Below are 19,063 nucleotides of genomic sequence, written 5' to 3' on the forward strand. Positions count from 1 at the left end.
GTTCTAAAATATATGTTCTAAAATAATGGTTCTTATGGTTGTTTAGGCATTTGATATTTTAAATTACTATCTAATGTTTCAATTTCACTAAAAGCTTAGAAATAATTTTAAGCTAGCATAAAATAAAAATACAATATTCAATACAGCACAATATGCATGGTTATGGTTTCATATTTTTAAAAGACAATAGCCAACTAAAGATATTTAGATACCTCAAATTATTTTCTGTAAAATTCGTTTCTTGTCTATCTTTTATTTGTGGTTACTTAGTAGTAGACAAAGATATAAAACATAAAATTTAGAATAAGTCAAACCTTAACAATTTTCTGCTATGAATTATTAGAAAACTATTATTAATATATATCAATGTTTTACTACCTAAGTTGAGCCCACAAGTAATTACTATTATTTCTGTTTCAAAGAACTATTTTGAAGAAGGTTCAAGTAGTCTTACATATTTCATATGGCAAAATAATCTTATATATTCTATGTTCCCAGGTGAATTTAGGTGAATCCTTATTGTTTGATAGTTGATCCTGACTAGATTTTCCACAGCTTCATGGGGAAGGGAGGGACAATCTGGCTTATCTCCTCCCAGACTGCATTATTTAAGTCTCTTTCTGTGACCTCAAACATTCTCCATTTATGTCATAATTGTTAGTTGCATGTCTGTTTCTCTTAACTTGTATTTTGTTTCCTCAGAGGAATTGCATTAATCAAATTTATTGGCATGTCTCCAGCGCTTGTACAGTGTATAAAAAATTGCATCTGACTAGTAGTCTAACACTTTTCCCAATGTTTGAAAAACAAACCAAAACAACAACAAAAGGTCTTTAACGACTCAGAATATGTTGATAAATTACAAGCACACCAAACATCTGACATGATAGAAAACCTACTGCCAAAATAAATAGGGAGTAACTATAAATTTCAAGTCAATGAAGCTGTCCTGAAAAACAGTTCATGTTCTGCTCAACCACAAGAAAATGGAAACATATTTTCATGAAATAAACAACAAAGTTTTTAGTTTTTCTCCTAAACTCAGAAATTCAAATCTGTACTTGATGGAAATGACTCAAGTCATAAAATGTCAATAAATATTTCTGGATCAGAAGAGTCAGTAGGCTAAATATTGTCTGTTTCTCTCAATTATCCAGCAGGTTTAATACATTTCTAATTAAGTTTCCAGTAACATTTCTTTTGTAATTAGTAAAACAATTCTAAAAACAGAGATATAAGAGTAAACTGAAGAACATACAGTAAAAATAAGTACATTACAAACTGTAATAAAGCTTAATATAATAGTGAGATTTATTAAACAACTGTAAAATTGTGCGGTTTACTCAACAAATCAATGAGAACAAAAAAATAGAATAATCACACTGTAATATATATCATATAAGATCTGAAAATGTGACCTATAATCAAGAAATATCAGAACTTTATATAAAATTGATTAAGTAGTCAAATAACACAAGGAGGAAAAATGAAAACCTATACAACATTTCGTATTTGTGTGCATGTGATTTTTATCACCCACAAAAATTAAATTAAGAATTAAGTACAAAGATAATTTTAAAATCTACTGAAATATAAGCAAACAAATCATGTATGGATGGGGAAAATTTTCTGATTAAATAACTGCAATGTAACTACAATGGAAAAGTGAAAAGAAAAAAAGCAACAAAGTCTCTCACAAATAATCCTTACGGTTGTGGTTTTATTCTGGGTTTGCCAACAGGCTGTCTGCCTAAAATAAAGTCTTTTGACCTTAATCCTTATTTGGGGTCAGATGCTAGAAACTAGATATATCTTGGAATTCTTGCACTTTTGAATAATAGTTGTATTTTTTTTCCCTTTGATGAGGGTAGAACCAAAGATATATTTATTTGGCAGCAATACGAGAACAAATAGCATTACATGTATTTATTGAAAAACAATTAGTTATCTGAATAACATTGGAGGTCAAAATTTAGAAGATAGTGACAATAAAATGTACTTAGTGCTGACCAGGTACTAGGCATTGGGCTATATGTTTACCAGAATTAACAGTATTTACTTTTGCAAGAACCTGAAAAGGTAGATTTTATTACTTCCTCTTCTTCTGTGGGTTAGGAAGTTAAACACTTACGAAGTTTAATGACTTTTCTAAGAATATAGAGCAATAAAGTGTTAGAAACTTAAATCTAAGCCCAGTCTGTATGATTCCAGAGCCCACAGCTTCAGCCACTACAATTGGCCAACACAAGGAGACCAACAGTTATTTTGCCTCCTTCTAAATTTAATAATTTATATTTCTGGAATTCAATAAAGATAATCAGAGATAGAATCAATATATATTTATAAGAAAATATATCAGGGTTACTAAAGTGTTAAATAATAGGAAATAGTAGCAAAACCCATCACATACAAAGATGATGACATATTATTCACCAATGCAACACAGCATCAACAACTAAGTGGTGCTTGCTAAACCCTGTATTGGTTGTTAAAGATTAAGTTAAACATAAGACACAGGCGTACTATCATGGAGTTCAGGTGGTGAAGAAAACAAGTAAATAAGTAATTAAATTAGCAAAACATGGTAATTTTAATCATACACCTAAGGAAGCATATGTAAAAGAATGGCAACAGGCCTATTTTGATGGATAATGAAAGCAAAGCTTCCTAGAAGTAAAATCTAATACAAAATATAATTTAATAGAGAATAATGAATAATAGCAAGTAAATATTTAAGACATACATTTGCATATAAACCATTACAGGTAACTGTAACACAATGGTAAGTATTTGTGGTTGTTTAAACATAGACAAGGTACAGCAAAAATACTGGTATTATAATCTTACGGAACTGCTGTGGCATATGAGGCCCACTGTTGACTGAAAGGTCATTACAGGGCACATGACTATATTATATAATTTCTCCGTAGGATTGCAAATAATTGTTATTAGATTTTAAATATTTTTTTCTATTTCTCAATACATTCACACATTTTAATTATATATATGACACTCATAATCAGAAAAACTCCAAATATATAAAATACATTGCTTAAAATAACAAAACACAAATTCATAGCCTATTGACAATTACCATAGGGATGGAGTACATTGATGAAATTTTTTTGGTGTTGAGTGAAAAGGTTGCATTTTTAGTCAGGTATAAAAACTACATTTTTGAGTAATAGAAGATTAACACACATATAGCAGACTATTTTATGACTGTCATAAAACTGGAAGAAAATCACACATTTTCACAATTGTTCATCTAAAAACCTCTGGAATTCAATTATATTGTATACTTTAAAAGAGCCACATATCACTTGAGGTATTACCCTGCATTCAAACATAGCAATATTTCTGAAGTGAAAAGTGTGAAATAAATAAATTATGGTCCAAAAAATATGGTCACACAAGTTCCTGTTAGGTTTTTTAGCCAATAAATATTGAAACCAAACATAAGAAAGAAAAAAAATTATTGTTTTTCCAGATGTTTGGAAACTTCTCCATTGCGAATAGAAAATTATTGATCTACCAGGATAATCTTTTAGAAAAGTATTCAAAAGAAGCAATTGTAAAGCCAGAGACATCTGAAATAACTGACGCAGAAAAGTTCGGATGGTTAGATTAGGGTGTGTTCTGGGATGTCCTCTCTGCCACAAGTCAATTTCAGGGTCAGAGACTCTGCCATAGTATGATACTCTCTGAGGGAAATTGTATGGCGTCAGATGTCTAGAAACTAGATATATCTTTGGGTTCTTGCACTTTTGAATAATAGTTGTATTTTTTTCGTTTTGATGAGGACAGAACCAAAGAGACATTTATTTGGCAGCAATGTGAGAACAAAAACGTGAAAGGTAAAATACTGAATTGTGGTATAATAGAATACAAAGACTTCCCTCTGAGTGCACAAAGCCAAGAAACATTTTAGCTACAATAAGGGACTTGGAGTTTGAAAAACTGAATTTTATTTATAATTGCAATTACTTTATAGGATGGTCATTCACTTGTTTTTCCTCACCTAAAAAATGTGTGAGTCCTGCCACACGCTTTTATGTAATCTCAGTTACCTGAATATAATGCATAAAAGGAAACTCATGCAAATAATTTTAATTATAAATGATATGTGATTATTGTTGGTAAAGGGAATTGGAGCCCAAGCAAAGCAAAATCACAAAGTTGTCAGTGCTTGAGCTGAACAACATAGCTTGAAAGAAAACTGAGGTCAAGAAACCAGACTGGGGCTGGTGTTCCCTATCTGCCAAGGAATAGGAAGGTGATATAAGGGGAGGAGACAGGTGGCTCAAATCAGAGTACCTGCTTGGTTCACAATGCTGAGACGTGAGTTATCCTAGGTCGGATGAAATTGTCAAAACTGTAGAAAAAAAAATTGAAGAATTATCTCCAGCTCCCTAACAACTCTGCACCTGAGTTTACTTCTTCACAAAACAAATGTTATCAATAAAGGCAATCTAGAAATTCCTTATTAAAAAACATCAAAGCTACTGTGCAATTCTAGAGTGATGATTATACCAGAGGGTAGAAGCAGTTAATAGCTAGGTAGACAATTAACAACCCAAGAAACAAGAGCAAATAGAAAAAAGCTGCAGCTCTAAGAGTCAGCAGCGGAGTAACTGTGGACTCAGGATTAGAACTATATTAGAATATATAGGCAATGAGAAAATAATGAAAGTCAATGTGTAATTTTATATATTGGATGGATTGGAGGTATACAAAGTACTAACTAAAATTGAAAAGTATCACTTCTACTAAGAGGAAGAGGGATTAAAGAAAGATAGAGGTATAGAGAATATATTTGTAAGGATACAGCGCTCTCCAGAAGTGACACCAGGAACTGAAACCGATGTGTAAGATTTTCCTAAAGTTTTTAATTATAACTTTCTACATCTGTGTCTTTGTAAGCATATGTAACTTCTCCTTTTACCAGCTCAAGTAACAACATTTATTGCCTCACTGGAACTGTCACCTCAGGGAAAAAAAAAATTGTTCAGCTGGATGTGAAAATAAAATTGTAATTTATTTCTGTTCTAAAAACTATTGTTTTAAAGGAGATAATTAATTTGTTCCACTATATTAAAGTGACTTTATTTTGCTTTTATATGCACATGAGCCATGTCATTGTTTAAAATGGTTCAGGGACATATACTCAATTAATTTGGTTTTAAATTATGGTATTAAAAAATAAAACTCTTTGATAAGCTCAGGGGAAAACTACTGTCTTCTTCCCACTCCTAAAATTCAATTGGAATTGACTCAGCAACCAGAATGCCTATGGATAAGACTGCCCCAAGTCCCTTTCTTTCCTAAGCATAATTCAAGTCCTGACAATTTCCTACCTTCAATCCCATCTTCCTCTAAGACCCCTCACATTAGGACCCCATGAACCCTTGGATTGGAGCAGCTGGAACATAGCCTGGCGGATTGTCTTGATCTTCAAGCTGTAAATGATAGGGTTCAGCACAGGTGGTAAGAGCAGATAAATATTGGCCAAAGTGCTACAGAGCACCCTTGGGGTAGAGTGGAAGAGGCGGTGTGCCAAAGAGAGGCTGATCATTGGCACATAGAAAACAGTGACCGCACAGATGTGACAGACACAAGTGCTGAGAGCTTTTTGTTGCTTCTTTCGGGCCACAATGCTCAGAACAGTACGGAGGATCAGGACATAGGAGAAAAGAATAAACAATACGTCAGTGCCGTTCAGGTATAGCTGAAGAAACAATCCCCAAAAACTGCTGATCCAAGGTTTGGAATAGGTGTATTTGATCACTTCTGGGTGGTAGCAAAATGGATGGGAAAGCTCATGACCCCCATGAAAAGATGCAGTGTTTGTGGCTACAACAACGGGAAGTAAGAAAACTACTGGTCTAATGCAGATGACCAGCCCTATCACCAGGATCATCCTGTCCGTGAGGGTAGCAGCATAGTTCAGTGGGTTACAGATAGCCACGAAGCGGTCAAAGGCCATGGTTACCAGCACCGAGGACTCCAGCAAGGAGAAGGCATGCACAAAGAACATTTGAATGAAGCAAGCTTTAAAGCTGATCTCCCGTGCATGAAACCAGAGAACACCAAGCACAGTGGGAAGGGTGGTAATGGTCAGGCATAGATCAACAGCTGCCAGCATGGAGAGGAAATAATACATGGGCTTGTGGAGTCTCCGCTTGGTAATGATGACAAGAAAGATCATACTGTTTCCCAAGAGGGCAATGGTGTAGAGACAGCATACTGGAATGGAGATCCAGACATGAGCACATTCCAGCCCAGGGAATGCAGTGAGGAGGAAAGTTGAGGAAGACGAAGTGGTGTTATTGAATATTGCCATGGTTGGTTGAAGACACTGAACTACGAGGAAAAAAAAATAATTAAGATTCTTTATATATATCATACATTTAATTAGTCATTTTATATACAATTGTAAATTTAAGGTAGTTATTTATCTTCTGTTTTAAACATAGGAAATGGACCCAGGAGGGTTAAATAGTATGTCTAGACTAAAATAGTTAAAATACAGACTCAAATTCAAAACCAAATTTACTAACTCCAAAGTCTATTATTTTTTACTAAACTTCTGATGATCAGAAAGGCCAGGCTAATGAGACAATCTGGAGAGCTGAATGTTGTAATTTCCTTCTTTTAAAATACAAAAACTTTTAATGTCCTCTTATATTTGTATACGAAGTATAGGAGGGATGGAGATGAGAAATAAGCAAAATAGAGAACTATGTTCTCATGACTCATCTAAAGAAGAATGTTTGTGGAGTCCAAGTGTTTTTAAAATTATGTGTAAAAGTCTACATATGCTTGTATTGTTTTTGTCTTCATGTGCTGATGAATGCAAGGGGCATTTGGGGGTGCAAAAGTAACTAAGCGATGATATGCTTATAAAGCAGATGTCAGTTGTCCTCTGTTCTTTGAATGGTATCTCATAAAGGCAAAGAAGAAATGACACTGGATAGGGCAAGAGGAGAGGAGACAGTGGCTCAGTTTGCTGCTGGGGAAATTTTCCCTGTGGAATGGAGACAGAAGAAGCAGCAGAGGGCTTTCTCTCTGTGAGGTCATACACTCTGGAGCCAGTGGTAGGTCAAAGTTCAGTTCCTAAGTTTATCAAGGTTTTCTCAACATTGCCAGCTAACCAGAGCAATATGTAAGTGCTTTCTCTCTTCAGGTACAAGTCTCCATCTGACTGGCCAGGAAGAAGGTAGCATCTGCCCATTCATACACAGAAGACCAGGTGAAATTGTTTGAATAACACTCACTCGACTCAATAACGGAGTGACCCAAAGATCACCATCCCTATTTTCTGGCATCCGTAATGTTACAGACCCATCCTCATCATTTACCAACCCCTACCTTCTGTTAATTTGTTAACACTGAATTATATTTCCTCCACAATTCAGAATATACCCTGAAAGTTCCATGACATATTAAGCTAAAACTACCCTCTGCTTCAATCTTTGCCCCACATTTTGCTTGGACCTTTCACTTGGTGCTTAATAATGAGGCACAGCTGATATTGGTAATTTATATATGCAAGTACCATGTTCTTATTCTGCCAGAAGTTTGAGTTTCTTGAAAGTTTGGGCAAGTATGTTTTTAATCTCTCAATGCCAGTTACTAAAGCAGGATCAGGAAAAACAGAAAGTTTCATTTACCATCATTGACTGATTACCAAACAATTATGGCCACAGAAAGGGAGTTTTGAGTCCTATCATCTTTTGCCTTTGTCTCTTCTTTCTTCTCCTGTCTTCTCTTTCCCTATCTCAATTTCTTCCAGTATCTGTTATACCCCTCTCTTTATTCATCCCATCTTACTTGTAGTTCTCATCAATTTATTGCTTTATCTTCTTCCTCTCCTTATCTTATCATCTCTCATTTTTTAAAAAACTCCCTCCCCTTCAGTTTTTTTTCCCCGTATTTGCACTCCTGCCTTACCTGGTCACATCAGCAGGAAACACCACCAACTTCTCTTCAGTCCCATAACAGATCAGGAACTAAAACAGCTTCCAAAAGTGCGGGCTTTATAGGCAGCCTAGTAGAGTCCCCAGGCAACAGGGAGCATTCTTGATTAGTAAGCATTCTGGTTCGAGTAAGAGTGATGGAACCCATCTGCAACTCAGACATATCTCCAAGACTTACCTTCAAACCCTGCTCCCAGGCCCAAGCAAACCCCATCCATCAGGGGCTGGGAGAAGAGCCCTAGCCCTGGAGGCTGACAGTAATGGATATCTGCAAAAACTGCCTGCCTGGGTCAAATAACTATAACCATTCCTCTTCACTCAGCCTTAGGCTAAGGACTCTCAGCCAGGAAGGCTCTCTGAATGTCAGAGCTGGATTAGGAGAGCAGAAAGAGTCATCCCATTGTTCTCTGTTTTCAATATATCCTCTTCCTAAGAGGTCTCATTACTCTCCTGGCTGTTCATACATCCCTCCTCTTACACAGGAACTCCTCCTAAGAACCCTTCCCATTCAAGTCATATCTGGAGCCATCTACCTTCTATGCATAAGTAACCTAACATTTGATGAACACATAATATGTTCCAGAAACTATATCTTTCAAATGCATTGTCTTAATCAACCTTATGAGTTAAGTATTATTATCTATTATTTCACAGCTGAGGAAATTGAAGCTTAGAGAGATTTTTTAGTAACTTTGCCGTCTAAAAGTTAGCAAGTTGCAGAAATTGTACTCAAGCCTATTTCAGAAATGGTACTCAAAATTTTGAAATAAGTCTTATTTCAAAGCTTTTCACCTTAACCATCATGCTAGACTACCTTGTAATGTCAACTGTTTCCATTCGGATCTTCAGAAACTAAGGTTTAAATTCATCGTCCTTAATCTGTCAATTTCATAGATTGATTTCCAACTGTGTGCCCACATATGGTTTAAGCTTAGTTTAGTCTGGAATGCAACTATTCACAGTAGACGGTCAATTAATAATCCTGATTATATCTAATCTACCCTGGCTTTTTATACTTTCCCCCACCTTGAGACAGTCTCGCTCTGCCACCCAGACTGAGTGCAGTGGCGCGATCTCCACCTCCTGAGTTCAAGCAATTCTCCTGCCTCAGCAGGGATTATAGGCACCTGGCACCACACCTGGCTAATTTTTGTATTTTTACTAAAGACAGGGTTTCACCATGTTGGCCAGGCTGGTCTCAGACTCCTAACCACATGATCCGCCCACCTTGGCTTCCCAAAATGCTGGGATTACAGGCATGAGACGCCGCGCGCAGCCCTTTTTGTACTTCTTGAAACGTTTTCCAAATATATTCTCACTATATATGTATGAGTCACACTGAGTAAAGATGCTTATCTCAGTATCAAGGAAGATCAAGCAACTTTATAAAGTTACACATCAGGTAATGCTCAGATGCATAAGTAAACACCACCCCCTTTTCCTGGTTCCTATTAGTGAAGATGAGTGACTATGAAATTTTCAGATAAGATTTATGAATATTAAGTAAGAACAGAAAGAATAGAAAATATTACATCAATCTTAATATAGTTCTCATTAATTCATTATTTCAAAAATATATATTAAGTGTCCACCATATGGTCTAAACTACATTACAGACTTGGATTGTGATGAAGTGGGATAAAAGAGACCCTGTTCATATGGAGTATATATTAAGCACAAGTCAGAAAAGCCCTCTGAACAGAAGTGAGGCTGAGTTTGAGTTCTAAAGCTTATGTGAAATTTCTTATTTTTCCAACTCGCTGAATGCACCATTTTCTCAAACTCTGCACATGTTATTTATTTTTAATATTTTTTCTTTTCTGATTCCAACCCCTTAAATATGTATACCTTATGTTATAAAATAGATAAATAAATAACAAATAAAGGCAAAAGAAAATAAATGTTCTATGTTCATCACTGAATACTAGAGTGATTCTAGTGGAGTAAGAGCAGTCTGGACAGATTTCTCCAAAAAAGTTATTAAAAAATGACATACAACAGAAAACTATTCAGCAATAAACAGGAATAAACTACCAATACATGCAATAACATGGGTGAATCTCAAAAGCATTTTATTAAGAAGCTAGACATAAAAGACTATAATACAAGGTTTCATTTGCATGACACTCTGGAAAAAGAATCATTATAGGGAGGGAGAACCAATCAATGCTTGCCAGTCAATGCTTGCCCTCTGGTGGGTGACAATACAGTGGTTGACCACAAATGGGCAGCATAAAGAAATCTGGGGAAGTGATAAAATTGTTCTGTACCTTTGTTTCAGTGGTGGTAACACAATGCATTTGTCAAAACTTGTAAAATGATATGCCAAAGTGAGTAAATTTTATTGTACATAAATGTTTGAAAATTTCTTATATACAATTTTAAAGTATAAAAGCTTATGTTTTATCAAGCTAAAATAAATTATTGCTCTCATCAAAACCATTATGCAATTTCATTTCACAACCCCTTATATTTGTACTGTTCAATACAGCAGCTACTAGTTACATATTACAACTTAAAGTTACACTTAAATCAACTAAAATTAAGTACATTTAAAATCCAGTTCCTCAGCTTGCACTAGCAAAATTTCAAGCAATTAATAGCCATGTACGGCTACTAGTTACTAAACAGCAGAGAAATAGAAAATATCCACTTCTGCGGGAATTTCTATTGGATAGTGCTGTGTTTGATACGCTTCTCTAACTTGATTGCATTTACATGGAAATAGTAGATGCCATTAAGGGCTAACCCTAGCACCACAAAAGGCCTGGACAATCCACCATCGGATCTGCTTGGTCGTAACACTGTACACAATAGGATTGAGCACAGGAGGGAGAAGCAGGTAGATATTGGCCATGAATGTGTGTATTGGTGGTGACAAATACTTCCCATAGCGATGAATTAGGGTCATACCAATCAGAGGCACACAGAAAAGCAGCACTGCACAGATGTGAGAGAGGCAAGTGTTGAGAGCCTTGAGCCTCTCTTCCTGGGAAGCAATGTTCAATACTGCCTGGAGGATTAGAATGTAAGAGGCCAAAAGTATCAAGGCATCTAGTATAATGATGAAGATCACAGCCAGCAAGCCATAGATGCTATTGACACTGGTGTCAGCACAGGCAAGCCTCATGGCATCCTGATGGAGGCAGTTGCATGGGAGAGGACACTGGAGTGACAGAAAGGTAACCTTTTGATGAGCAAAGGCACAGGGAACACAGTCCCCACACTCCGTAGCAGGACTGCTGCTGCAATCTTGCTGATGACACTGTGAGTGAGAATGGTAGCATAGTGCAAAGGAAAGCCGATGGCCACAAAGCGATCAAAGGCCATGGCCACGAGAACACCTGATTCTACTCCCCTAAATGTGTGGATGAAGAACATCTGAATAAGGCAGCCACTAAAAGTTATTGAATGCCAGTTGAACCAGTGAACACTGACCATGGTAGGCATGGAAGACAGTGAAAGGCTGAGGTCAGTGGCAGCTAACATGGCTAGAAAATAATACATGGGCTCATGGAGACTTTGCTCAACTTTGAGGACAACAAGGATGGTGACATTTCCCAAGATCGTGGTGCTGTAAAGAAGACAGAGGGGCAAGGCCATCCATAAGTCTTTCTCTGGCATTCCTGGAATCCCAGTCAGTGTGAAGAAGTTCTGGTGGTTCTCAGTAGTTTGGCTGGGTGGTGACATAATGGAATAGAGGTTTGACTAGGGAAAAAGAGAAGAGCCCATTAAGTCAAATAGACTTCAACTGGAATCAGTAACGATAAGTATTGAGATGGTAGCTGTAAGAGGAAGTAACTTAAATATTATTCGTGCACACCCATGTTCACTTTGATACAGAAACCAATTTCCCCTGCTTCATGAAGCAAGAATGCTGCTACCAAGCACAAAATTTTAAAATATTTAGGAGAAAGAGAAACAAAAAACCTCCAGTCAACATCTGCACATAATAGGGACATATGCAATTCAGAAATATCAAGAAGCTACCTGTCTTGCAGACTGCAATACTAGGGAAGAATTTGGCGTTGTGTATATACATATATAATAAACATTAACACCAATAACCATGAAGAATATAACCACAATCCTAATATGAGGGCGGTTCATAAACACAGATGTGCAGATATAAACATGTGGATGTATATGTGTGCATCTTAGTTGCGATCTTAAATTGTTTTGATTTTCATATGATCATTTCCCTCTTCGGTACTCAATTTCTCAATCCTTTCCCTCTTTGACACTTGTGTGATGTGAGATGGAGGAGGAAAGACACACTTTAAGGAATTTAAAGCTCTGACCTTCTGTATTCCTAAGAGTCTGTGAGTACTAAAGGGATCTGAGCCTGCAGCAAGTGAGGGAGGAAGAAGTCACCTTGGCTCCCAAGGAACTTAAAAAAGACCTACTGTGGTAGGAAGAATAATACCCTCAAAGATGTCCTCATCTGAATCCTTGAAAACTATCGACATGCTACTTTGCATGTCAAAGGGGAATTTCCATATGTAGTTAAAAATTAAGAACCTTGAGATGTAGAGTTTATCCTACATTGTCCAGGTAGGCCAAATCAAATCACAGTAGTACTTAGAAATGAATAACCTTTGTCAACTGCAGAGAACCAGAAAGATGGCAGCATGAGCAGGACTGGACCTGAATTATTGACATTGAAGATGAAGGAAGGGAACCAGAAGATAAGGAATATTAGTGGCCTTTAGAAGATGGAAAGGTAAATGAACAGAATTTTCCCCTAAGTCTACAGAAAATATTGCAGAAAAGAATGCCTTAAATCTTGGTTTTAGCCCAGTGAGACCCATTTTGGACTTCTGATCTAACAAACTGTTAAAAATAAATATATATTATTTTAAGCCACTAAGTTTGTAGTAACTTCTTATGGCAGCAATAGAAAACAGATACCCAGGAGCCACATAAGAGTTGCTTTAGTCCCTTTTCAGAAATATCTAGTCTTCCCATTGTCATTCTCATTTATTCAGGCCTTTTTCTTCAGAATGTTCTTCCATGCAATTAGATTTCTCTGTCCTAAGGTGTATCTAGAAAGGAATTTTGAGATTTACTTTTCTCTTCATTAAGGAGCAGAATGATCTCCAGTACTTGCAAAGAGTTTTACAACTACTCTATGGTTCAGCCAGATTAAATCCATCCATGGAGAATTTCCCAAAAGACAGGTTCAAACGTGGTTCAGATTACTGAAGTCAGTGTCCTGGGTGTTAAAACTCATCTAGAAGTTTTTTCCTGTTTCTCCTTAGAGAATACCCATTCTCTTCCTTCCATACTCCTATGTGGCCATTCTAATAAACATCATCTTGAGTTAGCAGCAGCTACATTTCTCACTATAACTCCAAGTAAGGCCTAGTTAAATCTGTGGGGAATCACAGACATTAATGTCTACTACTTGCAGTGAAAAAGATCAGATTAAAATCTTGGTGCCACACAATCAGTTCTCTTCCATTTCAATTTTTTGGTGTCGTCTTAAGAACACATATCCAAATGTGCAGCTGAGCTAATCACCGTTTCAGGCCAGTCTAGCCACAGCTGACAGAAGGTTCAGGACTAGAAGAAAGAGTAGTGCTATAGTGGCTCTGAAATTTGTATTTATCATAACCTTTCTGAGAATCTCAGAAAGGGTCTCCCAGTTAAGAATGCATACACACACACACACACACAGACACACACACACTCCTCCCAACACACCACACACACATATATACAAGCAAAGTTCTGCATAAAAAGTAAGTGAATTCAGATATTTTAGAAAACCATCTATGGACCCAGGTTAAGAACTCTTTAAGAAATTATTTTAAATAAATGAAATAGGAGCCTTGGTCATAGAAAGTAACAAAGCCGCTAGACAAAATCCAGAGCTACACACAAAAGACAGAGAGCTCTGGATACTTGCGAATGAACAAGACAAAAAAAAGGCACTCCAAATTTCTCAGTCAGTAGTTTAGTGCAGTACTGTCCAATATGGTAGCCCCTAGACACATGCATCTATTTAAATTTAAATTGAATAAATTAAATTACAATTTCACTTTACTTGTACTAACCATATTTTAAATGTTCAATAGCCACATGTGACTAGTGGCTACTGAATTGGATAAAACTGTTGTAGAATATTTTCATCGTTGCAAAAAATTTTATTTGAAACTTCAACAACTGGAGCTGCAGACTGCAGACTTAAAGGATACCAACATCCTTGCTGACTCTTGAAAAATAACGGGTCTGATTGGATTGAGGGTCTTTCACTTATATAATAAGTGTCTCTCTTTACCTATATATCTGTCTCTCTTTACCTGTATCTCTCTGTCTTTGACTCTGTTTAGGGAAGTTGTAAAGAAAAATCGCTTTAAAAATAAAGGCTCTGGGGTTTGAATCTTAGCTTTATGACTTTGAACAAGTTACTTAATAATCACTGTGCTTAATTCCTCACTTCTTTAAAATAAAAGTAATAGTACCTACCACAGGGTTGTTAAGAGTATGCATTTGGAATATTGATAGAGCACTTAGATAAACACCAGGAAAATAATAAAGACTCAATAAAGTTCAGATATAATAAATGCCCATGTATTACCTATAAACTTGGTAATGTTTGCTTGACTATAAAAATTATCTCTCAAAAGATTTGTCATGAAATCTATTTATATAATTCCAAAGTTATGCACCTACTTTAATATATACTATTTATATATGTTGATCAAAGTCTGTATTACCTAAATCTTTCTATCCCTCAGGCAGTTTATGCCAACATTTAATACCAGTGGCTTGCCAGCAGTGGCTGTTGCAGGGTTCAAGACAGTGGATTCGGTGGATCTGTCTCAGTGACTTTGCACCTTATCATTAATGCTTACGGTAAAGGATTTAGTGAAAGCAAGCCTCAGATAAACCAAAGATGAAAAGACAATATACTAGTAGAATTCACATGTAGTAAAAATCAGTAAGAAAAAGTAAAGAATAAGAAAATTGATTATGAGTGATGAGCAGCCACAAAAGAAACACTGCACTGGCAATCTAAGCACCCTAATCCCAGAGACCAGCACAGACCTTCCAGAATTATGGACAAGGATAGTAAATGAGGCCCCTGATTACTTAAGATCTCATGAACCAAGGAAAAGTTGATCATGTTTAATTAATTTATTGATAAGTGACTTCAAATTTGTTAAGTTTCTACTAAGTACCAGATGCGTCGTGAGTAATCAGAGGACAAAAAGAAGTATTTTTCTTTTTCCTTCCAAGACCCGTTAGCAAAGAACATATGGAAAGCAAGATGAGACACATGAGTGTACTGTATAGCTGGGGTTGAATGAAGGCATGTTTTACAGGTGGGTCCATATATCCAGCTTGTCTCATCAGCTGACTAGCTTAATTCTGTCTAAATAATAGTGGTAGACCATGGAGAGAGTTGAACCTAAACTTTCCTCACAGCAATAGGACAGGAGCTTCTGTGGCTTCAGAAGTATATGTGGGGGTCAAGGTGGAGAAGGAGTGGGCATTGAGAGTCCTTCCCTTCTATGTAGTATTGAACTTCACTTGCCAACTCTTCCACGCAGACAGGAAGATGGAAAGGCTGCTCTCTGAGGAACAGGCATGAGCGTACTATACTCTTAAAGGATCTGAGCTGCTGAGTAAAAGCTGGCCCTTTGGACTTGTTTCTCGTGGGATCCATAGACTAGTCTCACTAGGATAAGAAACTCTCTGCTATTGACCTTGAGCTGGGACTCAGAAGAAGGTGCTCAAGGGTGGGTGGGGGAAGGGGACAATGATCTATATGGCTCTTGTTTTACTGACTAGTTTTTGGTAGAATCACATCTCCCCTTGCCACTTACTTCCCACATCTACAGTTAGAAGTGTTAGTTCTATTTTAATGAAAAGGAGAAGGAAATGAAAAACTAATGCTTGCTGAGCATTGTGATCATACTAGACTCTTTATTGGTATTTAAAAAACACAAGCAATGCAAAAAGCACAAGCTTTGCGTGTTATCCTAGATAGACAATAAAAGGAATAATGGGCAGACATTTTAAAATTATTTTAGTCCTTTAATAATAAACAATCTAATATTTATTGAGTGCTTGTTCATGTTCCAGGCTCCGTTCTTAGCCCTTTACATGTCCTATCTCATTTAGAGATACAAAAACCTTAGTGGAAAAGTACTATTATTATTGCTAATGAATGCACTAGAAAAACAAGGGTCAGAGAAGTTGATTAACTTGTACCAGATCCCAAAACTAAAGCTTAAATATAGGTTCTCTGATCATTGTGCTTTGAAGTTCTGTTTAGTTCTAAAGGAGAAGATCAACATTTAGTCACAGGGGAGATTTCTGCCATTAAATTCAAATCACAGATAAAAGAGTGAACGGGGCTCAACACACAATCTCCTTCACCTCTACCACTCATTGCTGACCTTTACATTTTTCTACGAACTGTCCATACTGCAGTCTCTGCCATTCTGTGACAAGGTCCTCAAAGAAAGCACTTCTCAGGCCTCAGATTTTTCCCCAACTCACCCAAAGCCTGGTCTAGGAGACAAGAGTCTTTTCTGATGTGTCAACCACAGCAGCACCCTTGCCCAGAATTTCCCCTGGAGTGATTCTGTGGAGACATGAGCATGTGACTTCCTGGAGATGCCCCTGGGGCAGAAGGCTACACAGACCCAGCTTCTGAGCATGCTAGTCTACTTTTATTCCCAGAGGACCTGGTTTTGCCTAATACAGATCTGTGGTAGCAACCCATCCAAACGCAGAATCATTCTCGGTCCTATATGAATGTGCATCACTAACTATACTGAAATACATTTAAACCCTAGTGCTTAATTTTAATAATTCTCTGTCTAAAAAGAAAAAGCTGAAAGAAAAATTTACCCTTGTTTCACACACCATTGTGTTATTTTCTCATTCTCTTTTCTGTTTCACAGCAAAGCCTCTCAACATTGTGCTCTACAATTCCTGTCCATACTTCCCATTCTCTCCTCAATTCACTTCAGTGAATGTTCTTTTTCACACCACTGACAGTATGTGCAGATGTCACCAATAATCTGCTTATTGCTGCACTTAGCAAAAATTCATTGTCTTACTCTCCTGTTTGTTCTTCGGGATTCAATACAGTAGAATATTGCTGCAATGTTGAATTATTTTCCTTTATTGGTTTCTCTGAAATCATGTTCATTTAATGTTTCCTCCTACTTTAATTTATACTCTTTATTATTCTTTGATTATATGTCTTCTTCCTAGAGCACTAAATGTCAGTGTATCTTTTATTTGATCTTTTTTCCTCTATTTTAACTCCACCCTCTCACTGATATCATCAACTACCACTGCTTTAAATATCATCTACATACTGATTAACTACAAGTGTATATCTTCAGGCTACAATACTGCCTTGATCTCCAGATCAGCTTCCTACTTGATAACTCCACTGTAATACAAATAGGAAACTGAAATTTAACATGGCAAATACTGTGAAATGAAAACAAAAATGAAATGTTTTCTTTTCATCTGCTTAAGGTTAATTTCAGTAAATCACTAACCAAACCACAATTCACCCAGTAACCCAAACTAAAATTCAGGTCTTTTCTCACTCTCGTACACATATCTAATCCATCACCATGGTACTATTCAGAGATTCACTGTGCCATTTTGATTTTTCTCTTAACACATTATTAGCTATATTTTGAGTTATTTTTCTCAGTAATTATTCTAAAAATTATAAAATCCATCTTCATCTTATGACTCTCTACTTCATGTTAATAGTGTCTTAATCACAGTAAAATATTTCAGCTTTTCCACACTATAGCTCGATTTTATTTTATCCTTTATGAAATTATTTTAATACATATTCCACCTACATGATATAGACCATATAATTCAGTGTCATTATTTATTTAAACAAGTTGTTTTTAAAAACATATTTTAAAGATAATGCAATATTTACATAAGCAGTCTTTTCTATTACTCAATATCTATCATTTTCAGTGTATTTTCTTTTATTATTATTATTATTATACTTTAAGTTCTAGGGTACATGTGCACAATGTGCAGGTTTGTTACATATGTATATATGTGGCATGTTGGTGTGCCGCACCCATTGTAACTTGTCATTTACATTAGATATATCTCCTAATGCTATCCCTCTCTCTCTCTCCACCTGATGACAGGCCCTGGTGTGTGATGTTCCCCACCCTGTGTCCAAGTGTTCTCATTGTTCAGTTCCCACCTATGAGTGAGAACATGCGGTGGTTGGTTCTCTGTCCTTGCAATAGGTTGCTCACAATGATGGTTTCCAGCTTCATCCATGTCCTTACAAATGACATGAACTCCTCCTTTTTATGGCTGCATAGTATTCAATGGTATATATGTGCCACATTTTCTTAATCCAGTCTGTCATTGATGGACATTTGGGTTGGTTCCAAGTCTTTGCTATTGTGAATAGTGCCACAATAAACATATGTGTGCATGTGTCTTTATAGCAGAATGATTTATAATCCTTTGGGTATATACCGAGTAATGGAATGGTTGGGTCAAATGGTATTTCTAGTTCTAGATCCTTGAGGAATCACCACACTGTCTTCCACAATGGTTGAACTAGTTTACAGTCCCACCAACAGTGTAAAAGTGTTCCTATTTCTCCACATCCTCTCCAGCACCTGTTGTTTCCTGACTTTTTAATGATCACCATTCTAACTGGTATGAGATGGTATCTCATCGTGGTTTTCATTTGCATTTCTCTGATGGCCAGTGATAATGAGCATTTTTTCTTGTGTCTGTTGGCTGCATAAATGTCTTCTTTTGAGAAGTGTCTATTCATATCCTTCACCTACTTTTTGATGGGGTTGTTTGATTTTTTTCCTGTAAATTTGTTTAAGTTCTTTGTAGATTCTGGATATTAGTCCTTTGTCAGATGGGTAGATTATAAAAATTGTCTCCCATTCTGTAGGTTGCCTGTTCACTCTGAAGGCAGTTCCTTTTGCTGTACAGAAGCTCTTTAGTTTAATGAGATCCCAGTTGTCAATTTTGGCCTTTGTTGCCATTGCTTTTGGTGTTTTAGTCATGAAGTCGTTGCCCATGCCTATATTCAGAAT

At 36.5% G+C, this 19,063-nt stretch overlaps 2 protein-coding genes across 2 annotated transcripts; both read right to left on the reverse strand.

The window, feature by feature from the left end:
* Positions 1 to 5,119: 5,119 nt before the first annotated feature.
* On the reverse strand, positions 5,120 to 6,343 carry OR51T1 (olfactory receptor family 51 subfamily T member 1). Its single transcript, XM_038004940.2, has one exon. The coding sequence runs from the start codon at positions 6,341 to 6,343 to the stop codon at positions 5,360 to 5,362; it is 984 nt and encodes a 327-aa protein (XP_037860868.1). The 3' UTR covers positions 5,120 to 5,359.
* A 4,373-nt stretch (positions 6,344 to 10,716) lies between these two features.
* LOC103247932 (olfactory receptor 51H1-like) lies at positions 10,717 to 11,901 on the reverse strand. The gene is given in 2 exon segments (XM_008019923.3): positions 10,717 to 11,129; positions 11,132 to 11,901. Coding segments are annotated over 2 exon segments (951 nt in total). The 5' UTR covers positions 11,670 to 11,901.
* Positions 11,902 to 19,063: the final 7,162 nt, after the last annotated feature.

This window comes from Chlorocebus sabaeus, chromosome 1 (genome assembly GCF_047675955.1).
Source record: "Chlorocebus sabaeus isolate Y175 chromosome 1, mChlSab1.0.hap1, whole genome shotgun sequence".
NCBI classification, from domain to species: domain Eukaryota; kingdom Metazoa; phylum Chordata; class Mammalia; order Primates; family Cercopithecidae; genus Chlorocebus; species Chlorocebus sabaeus.

What these genes read in the sequence shown, in the direction of transcription:
- OR51T1 (XM_038004940.2), bottom strand. Translation starts at nt 6,343, where the DNA reads ATGGCAATATTCAATAACACCACTTCGTCTTCCTCAACTTTCCTCCTC.